The 26,519-nt window shown below is 30.1% G+C and overlaps 2 protein-coding genes and 1 long non-coding RNA gene across 3 annotated transcripts; all 3 read left to right on the top strand.

The window, feature by feature from the left end:
- LOC145331344 (uncharacterized) lies at positions 1 to 12,251 on the top strand. Its single transcript, XM_080175962.1, has 29 exons — positions 1 to 96; positions 1,233 to 1,288; positions 1,986 to 2,034; positions 2,336 to 2,405; positions 2,972 to 3,067; positions 3,404 to 3,494; positions 5,213 to 5,309; positions 5,844 to 5,915; positions 6,195 to 6,239; positions 7,475 to 7,523; positions 7,817 to 7,914; positions 7,991 to 8,064; positions 8,308 to 8,424; positions 8,668 to 8,715; positions 8,859 to 8,889; positions 9,157 to 9,252; positions 9,598 to 9,637; positions 9,775 to 9,852; positions 9,930 to 10,002; positions 10,110 to 10,205; positions 10,275 to 10,322; positions 10,617 to 10,737; positions 10,798 to 10,860; positions 10,929 to 10,995; positions 11,108 to 11,181; positions 11,245 to 11,343; positions 11,402 to 11,498; positions 11,587 to 11,665; positions 12,108 to 12,251. Exons 1-29 carry the CDS (start codon positions 6 to 8, stop codon positions 12,249 to 12,251), a joined length of 2,259 nt encoding a protein of 752 aa, XP_080032088.1. The 5' UTR covers positions 1 to 5.
- Positions 12,252 to 12,359: 108 nt separating this feature from the next.
- LOC145332142 (uncharacterized) lies at positions 12,360 to 13,559 on the top strand. Its single transcript, XR_013884034.1, has 4 exons — positions 12,360 to 12,483; positions 13,182 to 13,271; positions 13,360 to 13,430; positions 13,516 to 13,559. It is a non-coding gene; the product is annotated as an uncharacterized LOC145332142 (long non-coding RNA).
- An 86-nt stretch (positions 13,560 to 13,645) lies between these two features.
- Positions 13,646 to 26,140, top strand: LOC145331343 (polycystin-1). The gene is made up of 50 exons (XM_080175961.1): positions 13,646 to 13,759; positions 13,859 to 13,904; positions 15,256 to 15,339; positions 15,435 to 15,604; positions 15,985 to 16,093; positions 16,161 to 16,258; positions 16,620 to 16,711; positions 16,794 to 16,870; positions 17,100 to 17,253; positions 17,587 to 17,660; positions 17,780 to 17,817; positions 17,883 to 17,920; positions 18,352 to 18,414; positions 18,508 to 18,569; positions 18,666 to 18,813; positions 18,877 to 18,960; positions 19,251 to 19,347; positions 19,617 to 19,696; positions 19,758 to 19,833; positions 19,949 to 20,016; positions 20,162 to 20,247; positions 20,324 to 20,405; positions 20,464 to 20,537; positions 20,598 to 20,700; positions 20,759 to 20,832; positions 20,898 to 20,973; positions 21,047 to 21,202; positions 21,284 to 21,355; positions 21,436 to 21,545; positions 21,677 to 21,763; positions 21,854 to 21,934; positions 22,112 to 22,229; positions 22,306 to 22,403; positions 22,465 to 22,568; positions 22,673 to 22,743; positions 22,840 to 22,894; positions 22,969 to 23,061; positions 23,121 to 23,191; positions 23,258 to 23,330; positions 23,410 to 23,476; positions 23,602 to 23,697; positions 24,004 to 24,079; positions 24,145 to 24,202; positions 24,414 to 24,503; positions 24,716 to 24,809; positions 24,873 to 24,944; positions 25,027 to 25,163; positions 25,263 to 25,346; positions 25,909 to 25,957; positions 26,021 to 26,140. Exons 1-50 carry the CDS (start codon positions 13,689 to 13,691, stop codon positions 26,138 to 26,140), a joined length of 4,356 nt encoding a protein of 1,451 aa, XP_080032087.1. The 5' UTR covers positions 13,646 to 13,688.
- The last annotated feature ends 379 nt before the right edge of the window (positions 26,141 to 26,519 follow it).

Raw genomic sequence — 26,519 nt, 5'->3', positions numbered from 1 at the left:
CAATTATGATTAAACATTATGGGGTATTTTTACTCCTTTACTTCAAGCTGGCAGTATTCTTTGTCTTTGGACAAACTCAAACTTGTATTCTACCAGGTAAATAAATAAATACTCACCATATATAATACAAAGTAGAATGATGCCTGTCCGTCCGTTTGTCTGTCAGTTTCTTAAGATCTCGGTAACCACTGAACTGATCTGATTATACTCTTTAGGGAATATACTTACTGGTCCTGTGGTAGTTTTAGGCTATTTTCTTAGGGGGCGGGACACCCCTAACCCCCCCAAAAACCAAAAATTCCCCAACCGCATTTTTTTTGTAATTGAGTAAATTTTGCGAATTTGTTATTTAATCGCAAAAATTTGCGATCCATTCGCATTTTTTTCTGCTGGATAGGTGCGAAAATTTTCGATCCATTTGCATTTTTTTCTGCTGGGTAGGTAATAGAAGAGTAATTATACCTCTTGGGGCGAAGCCGCTAGTATAGCATAAAGTAATACTGTTTTTTTGTCTGAAGCTTAAGATTTTAAGTCCGGGGACAGTTTTAACTATTTTATTATTAGATTAAGTCTTGGGATGGTTTTATGCTATTTTTCTGTCCTTTCCCAACCCTTTGAAAATAGAGCCCCTAAATGCTAGGGACACAGCCGCTAGTAACTTTATTTTTATTTATATTTCTATAAAAAGAGTAACAGAATCTGTGTCTGTCTGTCTGTACCGAAGGACCTCTGAACCGACATGGTTCTCATTTACAGTGTAGCTTCTCATAGGTCCTGGGAAGGTTTATAACTATTTTTTGGGGGGAGGGTACCACCACCCTATATCCAAAAAGATATTACCCAGAGAAAAAAATTACGTGTAAGGGGGGAGGTAATGGAGTTTTTAACCCCTCAAACTTTGAAACCCCTCATTTTATCTTTTTAAATTTTAAAAATACATTAAACTTCCTCAAAATAAAAAATAAAAATCAACTGAATCAGACCTTCTTTTTTTATTAAATAAATATATAAGTATAGATGAAGTGTAATCAAAAACTATCTGGCTTAAGTGGTGGAGAACCTTTTTGTCTGCTAGATTATTGCTTTCTGTTCTTTTGGCTGCATTTATATTTACACCATCATTGGCTGACTTTAAAGACCCAAAATCTGGACAGGGTCCCGACTCCATGGGCATAGAAACATATAGCTCGTGCCCCCTCTATTCTTTTACTTTGATATTTAATATATTTTAGATGCAGGAATAAATATTGGTACTGGCTACTATGATAGTGCAAATATGACACACGAGGTAAATATTTTCATTAAGTAGTAAATAAATGATGTTTTTTTTTTTTTGACAATATGAAGTATATTAACAACATCCATAAAACCATAAGAAAGGAAAAAATAAAAGGGAATGATATTCTGACAAACAATTCTAAAGGAAAATTTCCCACTGCCCCCTTCCCCTTTTCCTCCCCTTCTTACCCAACCCTCTTCAGTTTCATATAAATATGCTTCCGCAATTCTTTAAAGGTTTTGTGATTTTTTTGTAGAATTGATTGTTAGAATAGCTACCCCTGGGAAAAACAAAAGAATATCCCTTGTAGAGTGTCAGAACTTGATAAATAATTTGTAAGTCTAAACAATATTGTACATTCTAATTTTGCAAAATTGCTTAAATACAGGAAACAGTCAAATGATATACTTTTATTTTTTGGGTTAAATTTGAGATGCAATAATGTAGCTTGATGTTCTAGGAATCATTATTAAAAAAATTAGATAAATCTAATATTTATATCCTACAAATAGTCAAAAAAGTTAAAAAAACACTTGCAAAGTTGCTATGGTTCCTAATTCTTACCTAACTGTATCATCATGAATCATCATGCAAAGTATGGAAACAAAAGGACAATTCTAATATGTCTAAATTAACATAAAGGACTAAGGGACTAATTAAGTCTAATTATAGAAAAGCTTCAATTTAAATTTTTTTACTTAAATAGATATGCAAAGGTGTCTGTGGAAAAGTGATTGGGTTCCAACAGTACTATGGTAATAGTTATTTATCACATCGTATTATAGATAGCTTTCCCAGTATAGTTTAGATTGAAACCGGTTCTAATCCAGCGCTTATTTATCGGTTTTGAAGTCATTATTATTATTAAACTTTAAAGCTTATTTGTAAATTAGGGGATTTTTATTCCATCTTTAGGGGGGTAAAAAAATTATCAGGACTATGCTTCATTGTGCTCCCAGGAAAGGTCTTGAGAAATAGAATCCATTTAAATACTTAAAAATTAAAGTAAATGGATAAAAATTCCCCTAGTGCAAATTTATAATAAGTTTATTTTAGGTTTAACTAGTGAAGGAGTTTGTATTTGTATGAATCAACCACCAACAGGAACAGCTCTGTTAGAACCCAGGTATAATTGTTTTTCACATTGTATTATAAACAGCTTTCTGCAGATATGAAATGTACAATTATAAGATTAAAACCATATTGCTGAAGACACAGGTTAAAAAAACTTGTACTTATAATCTTATGATTGCATATTTTTATATTTGTAGAAAACTAGATATTATATGATGTTAGACATAACTTTTTCATATGGATGAGAGCCAGTTCTAATCCAGTGGATATTAATCTGTTTCGAATGAATACAAGAAATTTTTTTATATATTACTAGTGCCTAGGCCCCTGGAGGTATCTAGAGGCACCTGAATTTGATTTTAATAAAGGGTTATTTATCTTGGGAGGGTAGTTACCCGCCCCCTAAATAGCTTTAAACCTTGCCAGGACCTATGAGAAGCTAATTTATATTTAGATTGTCGACTTTTCCCAGTAATTAACAATTAACACACAGTAATATAAATCTTCAAGCAAAGTTTGAAATGGATTGGACAATTCTAAAATGTATAAAAGAGCTAAGCAAGACAGACTGACCGTAAATATAAAAAAAGCTTTTAGAGTTTTTTTGTTTATCTCTAGTCATTGTTCTGGCTACCCATGCACTGGAGATTCTACTAAATTTTGTGGAGGGGTGGCACAAATTCCATTGGATTCTTCTGCAGTGGCTCCATCCAGGTTAGTTTAAAATCTCTTTTTACTAAATTTGATTTACTAGCAGGTACGCCCCCTAAAGGTCTCTAGGGGCACTTAAGGGGCGGGGTTGGTTAAATTAGAAAACTCAATTTTTATTTTGTTTTAAAAAAGAAAAAAATGTTTTTGGGGAGGGTTATTTTTTTCTAGAGGCAATTACAATTAGGAGATGGCGGTATCCTTCCACAAAATAGATATAAACCTTTCCCAGACTAATCACTAATTGTAATCAACAGAACAAGTATTTTTGTGTATCATCATTGGGAATGTACATAATTTTATCGGCCTTAGTATTATTCCTTTACATCCCTGCTTTTTTAGTGCTGAAGTTCCAGCTAAAGAGATGTCCTTATTGTATGACAAAACTGACCCAACTGTCATGAACCTTGATTTTGACCTTGCTGTAACTACTGTAAGTTATTTTTAAACTATTTTTAATTTATCTTTGACATTAGTATTACTAAATTATTCTTATATTGCAATCATTAGTAACTAAACAGGGGCAATTTTTTTCTGCATTTTCTATAAAGTTGGTAGTAACCTTTTAGTCAAATGATCTTATTAAGTCAAACTGTTCTTAATAAGCTTTCTAAAATTCATCTTTAGCTGTATTATTACTAAAATAATTCTTAAATTTTGAATTACAATCATTTTTATGTACAAAGGGGGTCATTATTTTGGTGTATTTTCCATAAAGTTTGGTGTTACCTTTAGTCAAATGCTCTTATTAAGACAAACTTTTCTTAATAAGATTTTTTAAAGTCATCCTTATACTAAAGTAACAGGATGTCTATGTGTTTGTCTGTGTGTTTGTACCGAAGGATCTTGCTAACCACTGAACCGATCGGGTTCTCCTTAACAGGGTAGCTTCTCATAGGTCCCGGGAAGGTTTATGACTATTTTGGGGGAGGGTACCACCACCCTCCCAAGAGAAATCGCCCCTAGAAAAAAATTCCCCCTTCACAAAAAAAAATTCCCCCAAAAATTAAAAAAATTTTTTTTTTAAAATCAAAAATAATGAAATTGGGTTTTAAAATTCGACTCTCCTCAAGTGCCCGTAGAGGCCTCTAGGGGCGTAGCCGCTAGTATTTAGCTATAGTATTACAAAAATAATTCTTAAATTTTAAATTACAATCATTTTTATCTACAAAAGAGGTCATTACTTTGGTTAAAAAACTGGCTTCATTCTTATGATTGTACATTTTTATATTTGTAAAAAACTGAATATAATATGATGCTAGACATAATTTTTTGGTATAGATGAGATCCCGTTCTAATCTACCGGATATTAATCAATTTTGAAGCAATACAGAAAAATTATCACCCCCTTTTCTCAAGGATATTGCTATTTCTAATGTAAACAATGGAGGCATAACAAAATGATGACTATTTTATATATGTATGCATTTTGTCATAATTAAGAACAGTTTGACTAAAAGGTTACACCCAACTGAATTTAATACGAAAAACCAATTAATCGATTTTGAAGTATTACATGAAAAAAAATTACCAACTTTTCTCCAAGATATCGCTATTTTGAATGTAAACACTGGAGGCATAGCTTATGATGGTGTAACCTTTTAGTAAAATTCTCTAATTAAGTCAAACTGAGGTTAATTCTTTAAAAAAATTTCCTCACTAAAATCAGTTTGCCCCACTAAAATCAGTGAGGCTAACTAAAAATTTTGAGGGGATAATTTTGCCTCACTAAAATTTTTGTTCAGCAAACTGATTTTAAAGGTGCAAAAGAAATTTTAAGAATTCTCCTCTGTTCTCAATTATGACCTAATGTTAAAATAGAAAACTATGACAAATTAGGACCAGTTTGACTTATTAGGAGCATTTGACTTTAAAAGCTTACACCCAACTTACAGAAATACACGAAAAAAATTACCCGCTTTTTTCAGGATATCGCCATTTTGAATGTAAACACTGGAGGCATAGCTTATGATGGTGCAACTTTTTAGTCAAATGCTCTTATTAAGTTAAACTGTTCTCATTTATGACCTAATGTAAAAATTTGAAATTGTCAAACTGTTCTTAATTATGATCAGTTTGACTTAATAAGAGCATTTGACTATAAAAGCTTACACCCAACTTTATAGAAATACTTGATACATTTTTTTTCAGGATATCGCTATTTCAAATGTAAACACTGGAGGCTTAGCTTATGAAGGTGCATTAGCTGTAGCTACATTGTATATGAAAGTTGGGGAAGATGATGGAGGTAAATATTGTAATAATAGGTTATCCAATAATATAAAGTAGTAAGCTTTTTTGTCTGTAGGAAATGATCTTGCTAACCGCTGAATCAATCTGGTTCTACTTTACAGGATAGCTTTGGAAAGGTTTATCACTATTTTGGGGGAGTGTACCACCAACCACCAAAGAAAAATTGCCCTTTGAAAAAAATTAAACCACCCCCTTCCATAAAAATAAACTTAAATTAAAACTGGGGGGTGGTCGACTCACCTCCACTCAAAATAAAGTGCTCCTAGAGACCTATAGGGGTGTAACCGCTACTAATATATAAAGTATAAATGTACAAACCAAACATATATCTTCCCCAAATTGTCAGAGACCCTATTTATATGCTAGCAAATTGCTTTCTGCTCTTTTTTGAAATCTGGCTATGTTTATATTTCCAAAAGTATCAGCTCATTTCACAGGCCCAATACAAATTGGTTTAGGTCCCTGCCCTGTGAAAAAGTTACATAAAGCTCTATTCTTTTAATTTAATAAGCATTTTTTTTCATTTTAGTGACTGGAGCAAAATTTTCACAAGCTGCAAGTAGAACTGATTATATTTATGGTGGCAATTATTCAGTTTCATGTGAGTTCAGTTCAAGTATCGCTTCCAAACCGATTCATATCCGCTGTATTAGAACCAGTTCCCAGCCATACTGTAAAATTATGTATAGCATTTTATTATATCCAGTTTTATATGAATATAAAAATAAAATCATAATAAAAACTATTTTTTTTCTAAGCCTTCGGCCATGAGGGGCTAAACAAACTGGTTTTAATCTTATAACTGTATATTAGTAGAAAACTTGTTTTAAACATTTTTTTTTATTGAAATGAATTGTATATTTAATTTTTATTTAATTAGTGTATGATGACAAATACAATGTTCGAACAACAAAAACTATTGAAGGTAAAGTAATTTATTAAATATGCTTTTTAAAAGCAAAGCTTTTCTATAATTAGGTTTGGTTTGTCCATCCGTCCAGTTAATACAAAAAAGTTGATTTTTTATTATTAAGTCTAAACAATGTAGGTATGTCCTTAAACAGTATCCTGTATTTTGAAGTTTTGCATCAAATTTGTTTATAATTTTGTTCAGACTTATGCATCATTAGTTTGCTTTTTTAAGTTCTGACATTCTATAGGTGTTAGTGTTTGTTATCTTACAGTTTAACCCTTTACAGTCGGGCCCCTAGCCGCACCTTAATCGGTCGGGGGGGGGGGGGGGGGGGCGTTCAACGCCCCCCCTAATTATCTCAGTTCCCATTAGAGCTAGAGGGCTAAATTTTTTTGTGCAAGTCCCTTGTTTGATAATGAATTTCCGACCTTTTATAAGTCTAAGTCAATTTTCGCTTCCTTCACCCTTTTATTTAACAACCTTTGTTTTTAGGTCTTTTTTTACTTAAAAATTTCAAACGGCTATAATTTTCTTATTTTTGAAGCTAGAAGAAAAATTTTTTTACAGAAAATGTTTAACTTTATGTAAATTTTACATTTGAAATATCAAAATATAAATTTCAGCGGCCGCAGCTGTACTTGGCAGCTGCCAGCCGCCGCAGTCGGCGGTCGGCGGGAAAACGGCGGCGGATCTTCATGAAATTTTAATACGTTATGTAGACATGTCAGAAAAGCTTAAGTTTAAAATTTGAAGTCTCTAAGTCAAAAATTGCGGCCACAGGAGACTTTTAAAGATTTCTGGAGACCTGGAGGATAAGGACCTGCAGGATCATACCTGGAACCTGAAAGTGACTTGAACACCTGTATTTCATATAAGGATGTACTACTAGAGGATTTTTTTAGTATTATGGTATGATAAAATGCTTTGTTTTAGTCAAAAAATATTTTTGCTCTTTACCTGGATGACCCTGCCAGGTTTGCTGGCATCCTGTGCCCGCCAGGATGGAGATATTCAAAAAATTCCAACTCTCAGTTATGTGTCATACCCATACTTAAAAAGTCAAGCAGCTTGGGCTCTTTATCTTCCACACACAGAAAATGAGATAGAAAAAACCGGATGGGGGGGGGCGTTCAACGCCCCCCCCCCCCGACCGTTAAGGGTTAAGAGCTTTGCTTTCATGGAAGTTGTGATCTTTGTTACTCAATAAAATGATAAGAAATAAAAGTATGATATGAATATTTTTCTAGTGAATGTTCCCAATTATCCAGAACTTGTCTACTGTGACATTGTAGCTAAGTAATTATATTTTGATTTTTTGTTGAAATAAAATTATTTTCATTTCATATCTGCTTGATAAGAACCTGTTCTCAGACATACTGAAAAATCATAAATAGCATATTATTCCATAAATATTAGAATATTAATCATAAAATTAATACCAGTTTTGTTAGACTGGGCCTTCAGCTTCTTGTGGCTAACAAAACTAATTTTAATCTAATAATCTGTAATTCTAATATTTGCGGAAAGCTGTCTATATTACAATGCAATAAATAACTGTTAATCAATCTAAACTGTTTTATTTTTTAAAGTTTGAATAAAGAATATTACTGTTCTGTACTTATGATGGGAAGCAAGGGAGATGCATCTCTCACATATGACCAAACAACTAAAACTTTTTGGTTTCCAGGTAATAATAAACAAAAATAAAAATTTCTGCATATCTTGGGCTTTTTAATACTTTCTATACTAAATTATATTTACAGATTATGAAATGGTTTATATTGGCCGCAGTCCCCCAAGACTGGGTGAACCAATGCTAGAACCTTCAACATATGTGGTAAATATATCATTAACTTTTTGTATCATTCTTAAAACATTGTTTTCTTATCGCTTCAAAACCGATATGAATATAAAAATGTACAATCATTAAAACCAGTCTTTTTAGCCCGAGACTTTGCATCTCAGGACTAAAAAACTGGTTTTAATCTTATAATTGCACATTTTATATCCGCTAATAGCTGTTTATAATTCAATGCAAGAAATAACTACTAAAACTTTTAATTTTGTATTTATTATACAGATGCCAATGGCAGATACAACCGAGGATATAGTTATGACAAGACAACCTGAACATTCAAGGCTTATTCTGAAAACAGTCCTTGGGTGGGCTAAACAATCTGGTACTATGATAATACAGGTGTTTATTTGTACTTTTAGTCCATACTAGCAGCTCAGCCTCTGGGAACAATTGTTCATTGTTGACTAGGCCTTGAAGGGTGAAGTCATATGTCCAAAAATTGATAAAAATTGATAAAAACCCTTTAATTTTTGGTACAGGAGGACAGACAAACATCCTGTTACTTTCATAAAAGGATATATTATTGTTAATTAAAACTAAAACTATTATCTATTATCAATTGCAATATTTATTTTTGTTTAGAAATATAAAGAAATAAGTGGATGTATCATACCAACAGGATATGTCCAGGTATGATACAACATTTAAATGGAATATTGAAAATTCACCTTAAAATCTTTGGGACATTTAAAAATAAATCGCTTGGAGTTTTACAATGATTTTTAAATGGAACAAATATATTATTGTATGAAAAAACAATTTTCAAATTTTAGGATTCAAACTCCCCAGTATCATCAGAATGCAGTAAGTTTTATTTGACTTAAAGTGCTCATATGCTTTTAAATATGCTTAGGTTTTTACAAGTAAAGTAAGATTTAAGTTGTTATAAAATTGATATTTGAAATTGACTATTAACAATTAAGCAGCCCTTAACTAAAGTAAAATTATAATTGACAAATTTATTTTTTTGATAATTTCAAAAGAAACCGCCAAGTTTGAAGATAAAAATTGTCTTATAAAGAAAGAGAAATGAATGAAATCAATAAATAAATTTCATTATTGTGAATCTAGACCAGATGTTTGAAGTGTTAAGTGATAGTCTTACTGCCACAGTAAGTACTGGACCCTTTCAGTGGACAGTGCCGTCAGAATTTATAATTGAGCCAGGTTAGTTCTTGAAAATTACTTTAGCTTTGGTATTGCTATATGACATCCTCTCCACACCACCTTAAACATTCTCTGCTTTTAAATGCAGTGTAACATAAAGTCCTAACTGTGCATGGTAATGAATTGCGCCTGTTTTAAGCCAAGGCATTCCCCCTACTCTAACTTTTTATGTTGAAAACCTGACATAGCAGAGTATGAACCATTTTAACATCTTTATTTATGATGCGGGAGGGGCTGAGATTCAAAACTTAGCACCTTCATGACAATGAGCAACTGTGCTATGTGTTATGACACAGACACACGTCATGAATCACAGGCAATCATTTACTTGTTGACTTTTTCTAGGAGAATATGTTGGTTTCATCGGAGGTCAGATTTTATACAGGTTATAGTTATTAATTATTTTTTTTTATGACATTATTCACAAAAGATACAATAATATTGAAATATTGTGAAGCTTGAAAACTAGAAATTTAAACTCTTTAATTAAAATAATATGATTACCTAAACTGTTTCATTTAGTAATGTGGGTGAGGGCCTTGGAGACACAGGATCAGTTAATCAATCAAGAATTTATTATTTACAGTTTATAGCAGCAAGGTAAGGTACATTTTTGTCACAATGATTTGTTCTTCTACCAGAATAAGTGGCTGAATTTCAAAAATTTTATATTTTAGAATGGAGATGTATGAAATTGCAAACACATGTACAGAATCAGATATAGCAAAATCAATTACATTTACAGCACAGGTTTTTTTTATATTTATCTATAATTCTGTACAATTGAAATTTTATTATTAATAATATCAGTGATTTAAAAAAAAATGGAAACACAGAAGAAAATAAATCTAATTTAGGGCAAAGATACCTCCAAAATTAAAACCAATACAACAGAATGTCAAATTCCTATAGAAAACATGAATGTACTGTTAAATTTTCCTGAAACTGTTCAGGTAGACTTATTAAATAAAAAAATTCTAAAATAGTGTCTAAGGTAGATTGTGAATGTTTGGTAATTTCAGGAGTCTGGCTTAGATTGGACTGACCCATCCACAGTTTACTATGCAAAGGTCATCTAAAGTTTTCATTGGTTAAGAATAGTTATTTATTGCAAAATAGTATAGTCAGCCTTCCGCACATATTAAATTAATAATAAGATTAAAATCAGCTTTGTTAGCCCTCTGGGTCAAAAACAAACCGGGCTAGCAAAACTGGTATGAATTATATGAATTTTCATTTGAATATTTGTAGAAAATTACGATGATATACCTGACTTTTTTAAATATGACTGAGAACCATTTCTAATCCAGTGGATATAAATAGGTTTCAAAGCCATACAAGTAAAATTTATTTATTTTTTCAAGGTCAATGAAGTGATTTCCATAGACATTACACTCTCAGCTGGTAATCCTGTATCATATTCTTTGACATCTACCAGTGCAAATGGCTTCAATAGTGAAATTGGAACCAATTATTCAATCAAAGGTTTTCATTCTAATAATTCTTATTTCATGGAAGATATTTTTAATATTTGAAATTTTGTAGGAAGCATTGGACCTGCAAATAAAGTATATACTGAAAGTTACACTTCTCCTGACAGATATGAAAGTAAGTTAAACCATAAAGATTATATTCATATATCTTATGAAACAAATCACTTTCTCATATTTTTTTAGTATACATAACAGCATATAATCTTCACACAGACCACACAGAGGGTTATCACTTACAAAATACAACAAGGTAAGACAGAAATATGATTAGAAATTAAAAAATATAATACAGAAAGTAAAAGAAATAATCCACTATTAATCTACAATTGTTTCTTCAATATTTTGATTTGATTTTAATTAAGAATTATTGAAATACAAACCCCTATAATGAACTGGGAGCTAAATGTTAAAGATTCTTGGCTTGATGTAGATGGAGGTATGTAGTATGAATAATAGTTCTAAATATATTTTCAACAATAACAAAAAAAAACTATTTTAGATTTTGTTGCATTCTTGGAATATAGTGCATCTGCTTTGTTTCCAACAGGAGTAAGCTATTCATGTGATTGGGGAGATGGTTCTAGTCCCAAAACCTTAAGTATGATAGAATTTAGAAATACCAATGTATATGATTTAATTTTATATCTTTTTTACAGAATTGGATGATCAAACCCCTTTAACGGAAGGTGATACTATCAAATATAAAATAAAGCATATGTATTTAAAGACTGGTATATATAATTTGACTTGCAGGTAAGTTTTGTATCTAATTGATTTCTTAATCTAATTAAAAACTTATTTAATGAAATGCACAAAACTGAAAATAAATGTATATTGGTAGAATGTGGAACAAAGTATCAGAACAATTCCTTGGTGCTGATGCTAATGAAGAGTGGCATGAATATATTAAAGATTTTAGGGTAATTTTCAGTTATGCTATCCAAAAAATAACCCATGATCGTGGATCAACATGTAGTGCATATGCTTGTCGCTGAGGAGGTGATAGGTTCAAATCTCAGGCTGACACTGCGTCATTAAAAATTAAAGACATTAAAAATGCTTCCTACTGCTAATATGTCAGGTGCACACCATAAATAGTAAGAGTTGGGCGAATGCCTTGGCCCATAAACAGGATAAACTCACTACAAAGCACAGTTAGGACTTCTCAGACAAAAGTCATGCAATCAAATGGTTGGATGAATGTTACTCAATCTAATATCCTTGGGAGCATCCCATTACATGTGGTTTATGCTTTGGATTCTCTAGATGATCACTTAAATCAAAGGAGAATCCCGCCCTTTAGAGGTAATGGTAATGTTATCCAAATCATAAATGGAGAAATGATTAAATATTATACTTCAGGTTGAGGCTAAATACATTCCCCAAGGAAAGGATGAAGATACTGATCCTGGCATGGCTGCAATGGGCCCAGACAAAAATCAGCTTCCATTAGACAGAAAAGTTTCTTTTTTCTTTGATTATGCAAAAGGTAACTGTCAATTTTAGAAAAAAGTAATACTCTTTGCAACCAAACAATGAAATGAACTAAAATTATAAAAAAATGTATGTTATAAAAATTATGAAATAACATTATTTGATAACTTTCATACTCATAGGCACTATAGAACAAATTAAAGTTACAAATGTAACAAATGGAACAATCACTGATCTTGGAACTTACAATGTTACTAACAAATTCAATGCTAGAGAATTCAGACTTCACTTCAACTTTTCATATGTAAGTAAATCTAAACAATTTTCTATTTAATACTTATATTTGCGGGATCTTTTGTTTAATGAAATCTTCCAATTTTTAACATTTACAAAACAGCCTGCTTTATTTTATCAAGCTCCATGACAGATCTATATAGGAAATAAATGTCTATATATGAGTTCAAGTTTTTCAAGCAATACATGTTTAAAACTCATAGTGCTCCAATAATCCGTAATAAACTCTCATTGACCAGAACAATAAGATCCATTATTTTACTGTATGAAGAATAAAATAATTTTTTCTATTTCATGTTGCTATTTGAATCATATTGAAGTATTAAATTTCTATCCATAAAACAGAAAATTTAAATTTATAATATAGTAAATAAAAGAAAACTTAGTTTTAAAATAATTTGATACTAGCGATACGTGCGTAATGTGGTCATATATTGAACAAAAATTTAACAGTTAACTAAACATTTTAACCCTTTCAGGACGATAATTTGAAATAAAAAATATTAAGTTCCTAAATTAGTTTAAAGAAAGAAATTGCCAGGGAGAAGATAATGGAAGAATAGGGTTAATAGTTAGAATTCAGATAAACAAAAGAAAGTAGATAAAACATTGAATAAACCTAGCCAATAGCGAGATAATTATATCGAGCCCAATTATAGTAATTATATATCTTTAATGATTTTTATTTATTTTTTGCTTTGAATCTAGGAAACAATTTACAATGTTAAATTTGAAGCAACAAATAGTGCTCAACAAAATTGGTCAGCATATGAAATAACTTTTGAGATTGTTGGCAAAGTAAGTGTATAGTTTTTATATGGAGTTTTCCCTGTATTTATAAATCATATAAAAGAATATACATTTAAAACTGTCATTACCAAAATAGGTTACCGGTCTTTTGATTGATGATTATCAAATTGTTACCAAGAAAGAAGAACCTAAAAATGTTGAGTTCAGGTACCAATATATTCATTAAATCCAAACCGAGTTATATAAAAAGTGTAAATTGAACAAAAAATATATTTTTTTGTCTCTGTTTTAGATTCCAAAGTGTTGGTGCAGGAACTTGCTTGGTAGTTGATTATAAGTAAGTTTATACCTTGTAGCTTGCTTTTTTCCATTCTCTTACATAATTCGTATTCTAACCCTAGATATATATTTTTCAGTGATGGTATTAAAAGAGCATATGGAGATGCAAATTTTTGTAATGAATGGATGCCCACAATACAATATGATCCAATTGTTGATGCCTTACCAGTTCCATTCATCACACAACACTCCTACTGGTTTTATTTTATTTAAAACTAACTTTGTTTAGAAAATATTTTTCATTCACAAATATTATTGCAAACAGATAAAAAGTAAGATAATTTTACTTATTTTAGGGAAAACGGAGTATACAATCTTTCTGGGATTGCATTCAATAAACAGGTGTAGATTTGTTTAATAGTCTTTTTATTAGTTCTTTTATTAAATATTCTATATATAAGTTTTAGTAAATAACTCATTTTAAGACAGCTAGAGATTGTTTGAACTAAATAAAATATTTGAAAATATATTCTTTAACATCCTTGAATATTTAATCTTTTTATATAAAACAATGGCGAAACTTAGTTTTTAAATTAACCCATTAGTGCCGAGCGCCACTTTTATGGGCCGATCGAGCTGTAAGTTTCAGGGAAGCTTTATAATGGTCAAAACGGAATTCGTATTTTTTTGTTTTGCTCTAGTGGCGTGCACAGGAAAGTTGCAAAAAAACCCAGTTCGGCTTGGCCATAAATACCAACCAGGCATTAACACCCGTTTTTGGTGCTTTCCCCAAGTTTTAAAACCCGGTTGACCTGTATAAACCTGGTTATTTTGACCAAAAATCGAAAAATGTAATTTTTGAACGCCAAAAGTGAGATGAACACTTTTTAGAACTTTGATACGATCCGTAATTGAAAACTACACAGCCTCATGTAATCTAAAGAGCTACAAGTATAATACGAAGCGATTTATTTCAAATTTAGTGTTTCGGCTATAAGTGCCGCCGTTTTCGGGTAAAAAAACCCGTTGCTCGAAGTTTTAAAAGACACACACTACAAAAAAAGAACATATAAAATTTGGGTGTTACATATCAGAAAACGAGCATAAAACTATTGGGTGACACCTATAGAGATTACTAGGGTTATTAGGGTGGCTCAAACCCTAACTAATGACGCAAACTGTTATCTTTATTGGTTGAAAAGTTAAAACCGGGTAAAACCGAAACCTAGCCGGGTTTTAAAATTTTCGGGTATTTATGGCCAAGCCGAACCGGGTCATAATAGGGCGTAAAAAAACGATAAAAAAATCATATAAAAAATTATAATTTGAATAAAACGAATTCACAAATAGATGTACTTGTCAATAAACATTAGATTTCACAAAAAAAATCAGCGACTTTACTATAAAAACAAAAAAGTTAGAAGGGGTATTTTGAATTTTCATGATTTTCAAATTTTGTTGAGCTATACCAGCAAACGGAAGTAAGCTAAACTGCCTGCTCCAGGGGGAAATGAAAGTCAGGGTAGTAGAGGGGGGATTCATTCTAAGAATGATGCAATTATGAAGCCGGAAACCGTTTTTTTTTCCATTTCTCGGAACCGGGTTTTGTTGCCCGGTTCGGCACTAATGGGTTAACATTACTAAATTAAACAGAAACCTAGTAAACTCACCAAAAAATACTCAAATTCACTACTGAAAGGTGCTTAAAATCACTTTCTGCCATAAAACATTTTAATAATACATTAATTTTAAGTCTGATGAGCCAACAAGCTATAGTTTACAAGTTATAGTTTCCAGCACTATTTGTAGACCACCAAAACTGAGGAAATGTACAATTGTATGTTAATATAAATTTCAGTTATTTGTTGAAATTTTTATTTATAGATTCTATAAATAAGTAGTTTAAACTTTCAAGTAATAATTTTCTCCCAGATGAAATTTTCATTTTTCTCTTGCATTTCCAATAAGAACATTTGTACATTTGATTACAGTATTCCATTCAATGCCTCTGATAATCGTGTACCAACAAAGTATATGAGGTCAGAAGAAATTATTATAGAAACAAAGGCTGAACTAGACTGTGGAACTGTCTATAATAGAAAGTAAGTCAAAGTATTCCTCCAAGTTTTCCATCCTTTTAAGTAGGTAGCTATGGGGATTAAAAAGGCCAATATATTTCAAATATGACATTTCATTTTTCTGAATTTTATAGTCTCTTAGATAGCTGTGTTAGCTAAGTAACCCTCCAATCTCCATCCAAATATATTGGAAAAACCTTATATAAAAGTAACAAGATGTCTATCTGTTACAAAAGGATTTAACTACTGCCTAACCAATATTGTTCTCCTTTACAGTGATGCTTCTCATAGGTTTGAGGAATTTTATAACTATATTGTTGGAGGGTACCATCAGCCTCTAAAGAAAAATCACCACTAGAAAAAAATGACCCCCTCAAAATATTTTTAATATCGCTTTATTCTAGTATGCTTTGGAGATTTTATAGAGCTGATGTCAACATCACTAATGGTGCAGAGAATTTGACTGAAATAACTGGTCATACTGTAGCTGAAGATACATATCAAAGAAATAAGGTTTTGTTTATTTCAAAAAGACTTTATAAAAACACCTTTAATTTAGATTAAGTTAATATATTTTTAGCTGATAATACCACCTTTGAGATTATTATATGGGACCTACAAGCTTACATTCACAGCAAGAATGTGGGATCTAGATATGAGGGATCCTAGTTTAACACAGTAAGTGCTATTTTCAATCAACATATATTTGCAAGTTATTAACTGGCAACCGTGGCTCAACAAGTAGCACATCTTCAGGATGTCATATAGGTGATAGGTTCGAAACTCTGCTTAACACCATGTCATAACAAAATATTTTAAAAATGGTTCCTGCTGCTACTATGTCATGTGTACCAGATAGTTAGAGGGAATGCCATGGCCTAAAAAAGGCACAACTCATTACCAAGCTAGAACTTCTCAGACAAAGGTTGTGCAATCAAAGAGTTGGTTGTCTGATGGGTGTTACTTACAGCAACCCTGCCCATATGAGGTAATTTAGGAGGTAGCCAGTTGTTAAATATCTAATGTCTTCTGCTTTCAGTAAACTGCCATTTGAAAGGACAGTGTTTACCTACATTGAAATTTATCCTTCACCACTAGTGGCTAAAATTATGACTGGTTCTCCCAGTAAAGGTACAATTAGTGTATTTTTTGTAGTTTATTTTCTATTTTGAAATTATTTTAGTATTATATTTATGAAGAATGTTATTTGCAGTTAGCAGAGGTGTAGGACAAGATATTGTGCTTGAACCTTATCTATATGCCTATGATCCTGATTTCCCAGATAGTAAGGTAATAAGAAATTCCTTTACATATATTTTTAAAGCAAAATATCTATAAAGCCTAAAAGTAGTGATTTGTTTTTGGCTGGAGTGTTATAACATTTTTAGAAAAGTTTGCAAAGGTTTTAGGCTAGTGAGACAAGGAGAGAAATCATAATTAATTGTGTGAGAAAACATTGCCCTATTACCTCTATGGAATAAGCCACAAGTTCATTTTGTTAAACTAATTTTTTTTAAAGATGGAAGGTATAGAGTTTGTTTGGCTATGCAAGGAAAGCCATGAGGTATATCCTGTGCTGGGAAGTGGAGATCTCTATACAGCCAACAATCACACCATACCAGAAGAAAAACTATCTGATATCTCACTAGGAGGATGCTTTGGAACAGGACCAGGTAATAATCCATATAATAGTTATTAGTCTGTTTGTACTAAAGGATGTTGCTGAATAGTTAACTGATATATTTTGTGAAGCTATATATAGATTCTGGGAGGATTACAACTGTTTTGTTGGAGGGAACCACCACCCTCTAAAGAGAAATCAACTGTAGGAAAATTGATTCCCCAAAAATATTTGTAAAAACTAGAATTGAAAGTAAGGGTAGATTCTCCTCACCCCATGTAACCAACAGTTAACATGTGTTTGTTTTACAGAAACTCTTAAACTATTAGAATTGTGTAGTATAGCTTTATAATTTGAGATTGAAAAATATATTCCTTCATTTTAGGAATTTTGGATAAAGAAGAACAAACAGAAGGAATTTTAAACATAAAAACTGATATCCTAACTGAAATTGGAAAGGTTAAACATATTAGTAAATATGATAAAAAATAGATTAAAGCATTAAATAGAATCAATTGTCTTGAAAATACTTTAAAAGCTGCTAAACCTATATGAAGAATACACATATTTCATTTCAGGATTATGAATTCAAAATAATTGCCAGAAAGGCAGGAAGGTAAGTAAGTTAAATATCTAATCTATACAACTTTTCAAATTATTTACTTATATCTTTTGTTTTAGAAATGCAAGCTCATCTGTTATTGTTAGCTATGTAACAGGTAACACATAAATTTTAAACACTTCATCTTATCAGTAAATTAGAATGGACCATCTGTAGAAATAAATATAATAAGAAAAATTATACTCACCTTATGTGAAATAAATGATTAAATTTTGTACAAAATTAGATGTGACCTATTTTTAATATTTTATCTAAAGGGTTTTACTTTGAATGCTTAGAATATTTGCTATAATTTCATTTAATCACTTTTCTACTTACAAAGGATCTAATATAATGTATCTTTTTTTATTTATGGCTGGTAAATGTGCGAGTTTTTTTCCCCAATACAGACCATTTCAAAATGCTTGTAACTTTTTAATTATTCAAATGTATATATACAATCATATTTTGTAAATAAGGATATAGGTGGCAGTCATTTAGAAAATCAAATTTTTAATGAAGGGCACCTTTAAATGTTATTTGTTATAGGTGTCCCACCTATATTGGAAGTTGTCTGTTCAGATCCTTCAATGTGTTTCACAAACAGTAAAGGTAAACTAGTTAAATGTTCCAACAGTATTATTAACATATTTTGATTTGTTAAGATTATTTATGCATACAGCCATAAAATAAAATCATTTTTAGGAGAGCAGTGTATCAATCCTAATTTAAGATTAGGTTTAAGAGCAGTGTGTTCATCAAAATTTGTAAGTATTATATGAAATAAATATTTCTATTCATGTTATTTATTTGTGTTGAATTTATAACCATCAATAATAGTAAAAAAAGAGTTTTTATTAAAGGGAAGTGATTGCACAGAGCCTTTAGCATATAAATGGGAAATATTTAAAACTGGAATGACTACAACATTGCTAGAATTATCAGATCCAAGTTACAGTCTTGGTTGCAGCAAGCTTTCTAGTGGACAACTTGTATGTAAATCTGATTTAGGTAGTATCTTTATATGTTTCTTTTAATATTTATGTTTTCTATATAGAAATATTTACCATTTAGGCATATTACAAAAGTTCTTTGTTGATTTTGAAAATGATGCATATGATATCAAACTTACTGCTACAAATGGAAATGGGGACACAGGTACTAAAACACAATTTGTCAGTAATCTTATCCATATAAAATAATAGTTATTTCTTGCATCATATTATAAACAGCTTTTTGCAGATTTAAAATGTATAATTATAAGATTAAAACCAGTTTTTTTAGCCCCAAGATGCCAAAGACACAGGTTAAAAAACTGGTTTTAATCTTATGATTTTACATTTTTAATTTTTGTAGAAAAATGGATATAATATGGATGAGAACCAGTTCTTATCCATCAAATATTAATAATGGAATGAATTTTAGAAATTTGATTAATCTGGTTTAAGGTTTTATATATCTCACATTGAAACTGAACAAGGCTCCATATGGTGGATCATGTAGAATTTCAACAAAGTCTCCAGTGGTACTGAGTAGTGTAACCAGGTATTATCTATAGATATAGAATTCAGGGATAAAAAATAAAAATAAAATACCCCAGCTACCCACTGCAGGAACTTGCTGACCAATACATGTAGACTTTAGTAGCAACCTGAATCAACAAAAGTTTTCCACTGTCACAATATCCAATCAATTATATATCGATTGTCTCAGGAATTTAGTTAAAAAGGATCTTATTAGATTTTTCACTATAAATTATATTTTTAAATAAATTTAAAATAATTGTTTTTATAAAAATAGTTTTATCTATTTAGCCTTGTAGATGAACTGGTACTGTCATGTGATGGCTGGATGGATCCTGAGGATATTGGAATAGGGTCATACAAACTCTTAGGTATTTATCTTGTTACTGCAGAGTTTTAAACAATCTTTAATTCTTAATTTTAATTTTTCAGTTATTGATGGAACAGGAAAAGAATCAAATGTTATTGTTGTGTCTAGATTTAATTCTGATGAGCCTTCTACATTTAGGTAAATGGATAAAATAATTGTTTTCTTATCTTTTAAATGTAAATTTAGAATCAACACATAAATGATAAAATGATTTTTTTGAAAATTAATTATTTTTAAAAAAATTGCATTTCAGATTGGCACCTGGAACATTTTCTTTTAAAGTGTTAGTAACTGATGTAAATGGAGCTATAAAAGAAACGGGTAAGTCTTATAATATAAATAATCTTTGAAAATAATAAAACTAGTTTCAGATGAAATAAAAGGGAAGTTGGTTAAAGGGGTGAATTAATGGGTGAAATTATTGCACACTTATTCCTGTGTCTACTAAATGTTTTTATATTTATAGTTCTGCAAGAAACAGCTATTGTTGGTTTGCCAACTGCTGAACAATTGAAACAATTGGAAGATAGTGGGTTCATTGAACAAGCAAAAGTAATATTATTTACTATTACTTTGAAGTATAATATGTAAATTTTTATCTAATCTTTCTTTTTATATATTTATTCAGGCAAGTGGAGACATCAACTTGGTTGCTGCTATAATTGCAGCACAATTGGCTATAAAATCTACTGGAGACACTGCTTTAGTATGTAAGAAGTATCTATATTTTTAAAAATACTTAATGTTTTTATCTTCATTTAATTTAAGTGGAAAACAGTCCAGAAAATGAAATTCTTTCTCCACAAGAAAAGGCAGAAAAAGTTGCTGTTTCATTGGGTCAGGTATGATAAAAATACACAGAAGTAATCTCAGTCAATAATATTGACACATTATCCATATAGATGAAAGTTGATGCTATGGTATCTATTGAAGAAAATGGTGGGGATCTTATAACAACATTAGATGGAGCTAATATTGTTTCACAAACAGTTTCAAACGTATTAGGTAAAGCTGATAAAATTTGTAAAATGAAATAGAATCTTTATTAATTATTTTAAAAAAGGAGATACAAGTGATTCTGCAAACAAAGCTACAATTGGATTAGAGTTGACTGAAAAAGTTATAAACATTACTGAGGTAATTTTCTATTTCTACAATGATTTACCTTAAAGATTTGAAAAAAGAATTATTTTAATGAATAGGATACAGTTGCAGCTTTGAAAACTATGGATATTTCAACACCTACTGAAATACTGCCAGTTGCAACTTCAATTGTAGGTAAATATCAATTTTCCAAAGTTTAAAATTTTTACAATGATGGAAATATTGGATTTTTCTTTTTTGTGTGTAGAAAATATTGGAAAAGTGTTAGACATTTTGAAGAAGGATGAATCAACAGCAACCAAAACTGATGATTCTGAACAATTGTGCGCAAGTATTTCTCCCATTGATAAATACAATGCTGAGAAACCTGGCACTGATTATGAGACAGAGATTGGGGATGATTGTAAGTATTTTTTTGCCATACATTAAATTGTATCTTTCATTGGTATTATTGGGTTACTATAATAATGTAATGTATTTCAAGATTCAATGACTGTTCCTGTAGATCCAAAAGCTCAGCAATGTAAAGGTCTTCATGCAGCTACTCAAATAGCTAGTAAGTTTATTTTTTTTTTAATGAAGGAATCAATAAAATTTATTATTCTTTTTAAAAATCATAATCTATTCAAATTATAGGTGGAGTTACTGGTACCAAGGCTACTGATATGGTTGAAGACTTAGCTGCATTAATATTATCAAAGTCTGTTATTGGGGAGGAATTTCTAGTGGAAACTGATGATATTAAGGTTCAATTATATTCCTATAAAGCTTAATTATAAAATGTTCTTGATTAGGAGAAAGAATATGTAAATTCTATACAGAAAATCAATTCATACTTTGATGCTAGAATTAAGATTGATAGCTGATAAACATTTAGATCTTCACAAAGCTTGTTAGTGGAGAAGATGCAAAGAAATCATTTGAAATTCCCAATACTAAAGTTGTAATAGATTTACCAGATGAGGTATTAAACATAAGATACATTTTGCATCTAAAATGAATATTGTTGCATAATAAAATTATCATCTTCTGTTAATAACATATTTAATATTAGTTTTGCTTGGAAAATCAGCAAAAGGGCAATTGTAATGCACCTGTTGGTATATCTGCTATTGTCTACAACTCTAACCCTAGAGTAAGTTATATTCGTCTTTATTCTCCTGTAAGGGACTCTATCTAACGCTCTAGGGCAATTATTAACATTTATCTAAACTAACCTAAAATAATCAAAAGCTACAGTGAAAATACAACAAAACCCACTTCTCTGTTTTCTTTCCATGATCCCAATAATTGTATATTCACTTCAATTTAGACAACTGCCAAATATGTAGACAGAATTAGTCCAGATTCTGTTGCTGTAGAAGTAAAATTATCCGATAGGGTTCACCAACCCTCAGATGTCACTGGTATATATGACCCTCCACAATCAGGTTTATTTAATAATTGTTTTAAATTTGATCTTTTTTTAAAATTACATTCATTAATAATTGATATTTTATATTTTAGTGAATCCTGGTATAAGAATTGAGATTCCTAGAAATCTGAAAAATCCTAAGAAACCCACATTCACAGATGCAATCAGCATTTCTAAGACTCAAAGACAGGTGTGATTGTAAATCTATTTGTTTGGGTTTTAATCTATATTGTTAACTTTAAATTTGACAGGTTCCAATTTCCCACCTTGTTCCTGTACCTAAAGCTGATTCCACCATAACTGTGGAAATGAAAGTCAAAGGATCAGAGAGCCACAACTTAACTTTGTTTATAAGGTAAAACTTTTAAAACTAATGCAATGAAATACTTACATGTGTTGTGTAAACTAATTGTTTAGTGGTAAAATAGTTTTTGGTTGCATAAAATTTTATTGTTTTAGTCATGAAAGAATACCAACCTACAGAAGCTTTATGTATTCAATTCAATTTAAAAATCTTCCAACAAGAAATGGTATAACAACTTAATTTTGTTGAATTTTCACGATTGTGATTTCAAACAAATACAATTGATAATTACTTCATTTTCTTGTAAATATCCATATTTTAGATATATCTTACTGGTTCTTGGATAGTTCAGTGGTTCAAAATAGAACTGGAGGAAGGTACAAAATTTTTCAATAAATGCCTTTAACAACATCTTCAATTGTAATCATTACTCAAATTAAAATTGTTATAGGTGGTTTCTTACAGTAGCTGACCTTTCTAAATCATTATCTGACCAAGAAATAACAGAGGGAAAGTTTGATAAAGCAAAGATTAACAATTTTAGGTTTGTTAAATAATTTACAATAAACTGATTATAATAGAACTTTTATATTTTTTTTTTAGAGTTAATTATGATTTGCGTATCTTCACTTCTGGATGTTATTACTTGGATGAAATTCATAACATTTGGACAGGTAAAAAAGATTCTAATTCTTTAATAACAGTGACAAAAGTATTGGCTTTTAATCTATGAATAACAGGTCGTGGAATAAAAGTTGTAGAAACAACTTATGAAAAAACTGTATGTCTAACTTCTCACATGACTTTATTCAGGTACCATTTTTATTCAAACAACAATAAAAAGAGTAATTTAGTTTTGCCATAGATAAAAATATTAACTATATTAATTTAGTGCTGGATTCTTTTTTCAAGAAACTCCATATAATTTTGACTTTATCATAAAAGAAGCTGATTTTCAGGTAAAAATATAAAACACTTTTAACTAACTGTTGTAAATAAATATTGAATTTATTTAAAATAAAGTGTTATTTGTATTTTTAAAATTCATAATATTTAATAATGATATAATTTCAAATAATTTTAGGATAATACAATCATCTACATGACTGTAATCATAACCCTTATATGTTACACAATATTTCTAATTGGAGCAAGATTCATGGATCACAAAGACACAAAGGTATATATTTATAAATTTTTTCTCATATTCATTTGAAACCGGTGGATTAGAACGCGGTCTTATCCATACAAAAAAACAATGTCTAGCATTGTATTATATCAGGTTCTCTACAAATATAGAAATTTACAATCATAAGATTAAAACCAGCTTTTTCAGCCTGAGCCTTTAGCATCTTGGGGCTAAAAAACTGGTTTTAATCTTATAATTGTACTTTCTATATCCACGGAAAGCTGTTTATAATATGATGCGAGAGATAATTATTATAAACTTTTTTTGTGAGTACCATAATCCAATTATAAACTTTAGAACTTGTCAAGCATATGTCTTGAGGATAATAAGTTAGAAATTGATACATATGTCTATGAGATTATAGTTTTTACAGGTATAAACTTTTGAATTTTCTTACGAAATGATTCTAATCACAGATCATACAAAATATTTTTTTAGGAAATAAAAGCCAGGCAACCTGCAAATCAAATATATACTTTGTTATTAATGGAGATAGGTAAAAAGTTTTAATATTTATTATTCTCAAAAACATTAAGGCAAAAAAAATAGAATCTAATAAATTAAAGTGATTTACCTTGCCTCTAAATACTTCCTAAAAATTCATTTTTTTGTTAATGTTCTAGAGACTAAATACCACAATAAGAAATTTGGTGTCTGATACTATACCAATCATTACAAATATAGCTTATTATGAAATATTATTCTAGAAATGAAACAGACATAAGAAGGTTCCCTTGTTCTAAAACAGAATATTTCAAGAAAGGAGGAATGAAGAGTTTTATTTTGACTTGTCAAAGGTAAGACATTTTTCGTCTCTGCATATTGGATGAGATAGCTTCTGTAAGTTTATCTCTTTAAACAATAAGGTATTTAAAAACAAAAGGCTGTCTAAAAAGGCTATATTTCTAATATTCCAATCAAAATAAAAAAAAAAAAAAAAAATCTTCACATATATCTTATTTAACTTATTACTTATCCAGAGATAAAAAAATAAAACAAAATATTTTAGACCTCTTGGAGACTTGAACTTTTTTCGTGTTTGGCATGATAATTCTGGCATAGGTGATTACGCCTCATGGTTTTTAAGCGGCATTGTTGTAAAGGTAACTTAATTTCTATTGATTTTTGTAAATTGTATGTTTATTATATATGTATACATTTTTTAGGATATAAATACAGGAGTAAACTATCAGTTTGTGTGTAATAAATGGCTTGCTCTTGAAAAAGGAGATGGATTGGTATTCTCTTTTTTTTATTTGTAGTAATCATGTATTTCATTTGTATTTTTAAGCTTTATCTTGAAAGATTATTATTTTGTAGATTGAGAGAACAATACCAGTAAATTCAAACAATGTTAGTTTAATACAAAACTTTCATACTCAAAAGATGAGAAGTATGAAACAAAACCATCTCTGGACTTCTGCTTTTGATAGACCACCAAGATCTAGATACACAAGGTAACATTGTCATCAAAATCTAAATTTAAATATGTTTTGACTAAATTTAGCATTTTCAAAAAGTAATTATCTATTAAAATTCAAAAATTTATTATACAGGTGTCAAAGAGTTGCCTGCTGCTTTACTTTTCTATTTGTGTCAATGCTTGGCAATGCTTTTTGGTACAGCATAACAAAAGTTGAGTAAGTAGTTTTCTCGTATTCATTCGAATCCGGTGGATAGGAACCGGTTCTCATCCATACGAAAAAACTATGTCTAGCATCGTATTATATCCAGCTTTCTACGAATATAGAAATGTACAATCATAAGATTAAAACTAGTTTTTTTAGCCGGTGACTTCGTCACCTCGGGGCTAAAAAAACTAGTTTTAATCTCATAATTGTACATTCTATATCTGCTGAAAGCCGTTTATAATACGATGCAAGAAATAACTATTCCCTTATTGCCTCAAAACGGTTTAATATCTGGTGGATTATACCACTTCACAGCCATACCAAAAATAATGCTTAGCATTGTATTATATCCAGTTTTCTACAAATATATAATGTACAATCATAAGATTGAAATTAGATTTTTTTAGCCAGTGCCTTTGGCATCTAGGGGCTAAAAAAACTGGATTTTATCTTAAAATTGTACATTTTATATCTGCAGAAAGCTGTTTATAATACAATGCCAGAAATAACAATTATTTTATTAAAATTTTCATAAATGCATATGATAAATATACTTTTCTATGATGTTCAGAGACTATCAGTATGTAGACTTGGGAATTGTTAAACTATCTGTGAGAGAGGTATTTCTATTTTCCATTAATGTTTCATACAAAAGAAGATTTATAATAAAATATTTTGTTTAGGTTATTATTGGAATTATGGCAAATGTATTTTCTTTTCCAGCAATATTCCTACTGACATACCTTTTCAAACATTCAAAACATTTCAGCTTAAGAAACAATAGGAATGATATTGTAAATTGAGTTATTTGAATAAGGAGAAAGTACATAAAATAATTGAGACAAAATGTATTGCCTTTAACTTTTTTTTTAATGTAAGATAAACAAAACCTAAAATTAAATTTCATTGGAACATATTACTTATGATAATAAATTTAATGTAGATTGGATTTTATGCTCCATTCCCCAATTTGTTTTTACATTGATTTAATCAAATTATTAAATTCAAATTATATCTTTAAATTATCATCTGAATGAAGAATCATAATGGGTCTTCTAAATTCTCTTGTTCAACAAAAGATGAGAGAAGAACATGATATACACAACCAAGATGAATCTGATATAGATTTACAAGGTAATCTAAAAGCTCAAACAGTTTCAATTCTTCCTGTAAACAAAATTA

The sequence above is a fragment of the Acartia tonsa genome, chromosome 11, assembly GCF_053477335.1.
Source record: "Acartia tonsa isolate MP-2025a chromosome 11, ASM5347733v1, whole genome shotgun sequence".
Lineage (NCBI taxonomy): Eukaryota > Metazoa > Arthropoda > Copepoda > Calanoida > Acartiidae > Acartia > Acartia tonsa.
Note: the sequence above shows the minus strand (reverse complement) of the source record. Positions and strands in the feature narration are given on the sequence as shown.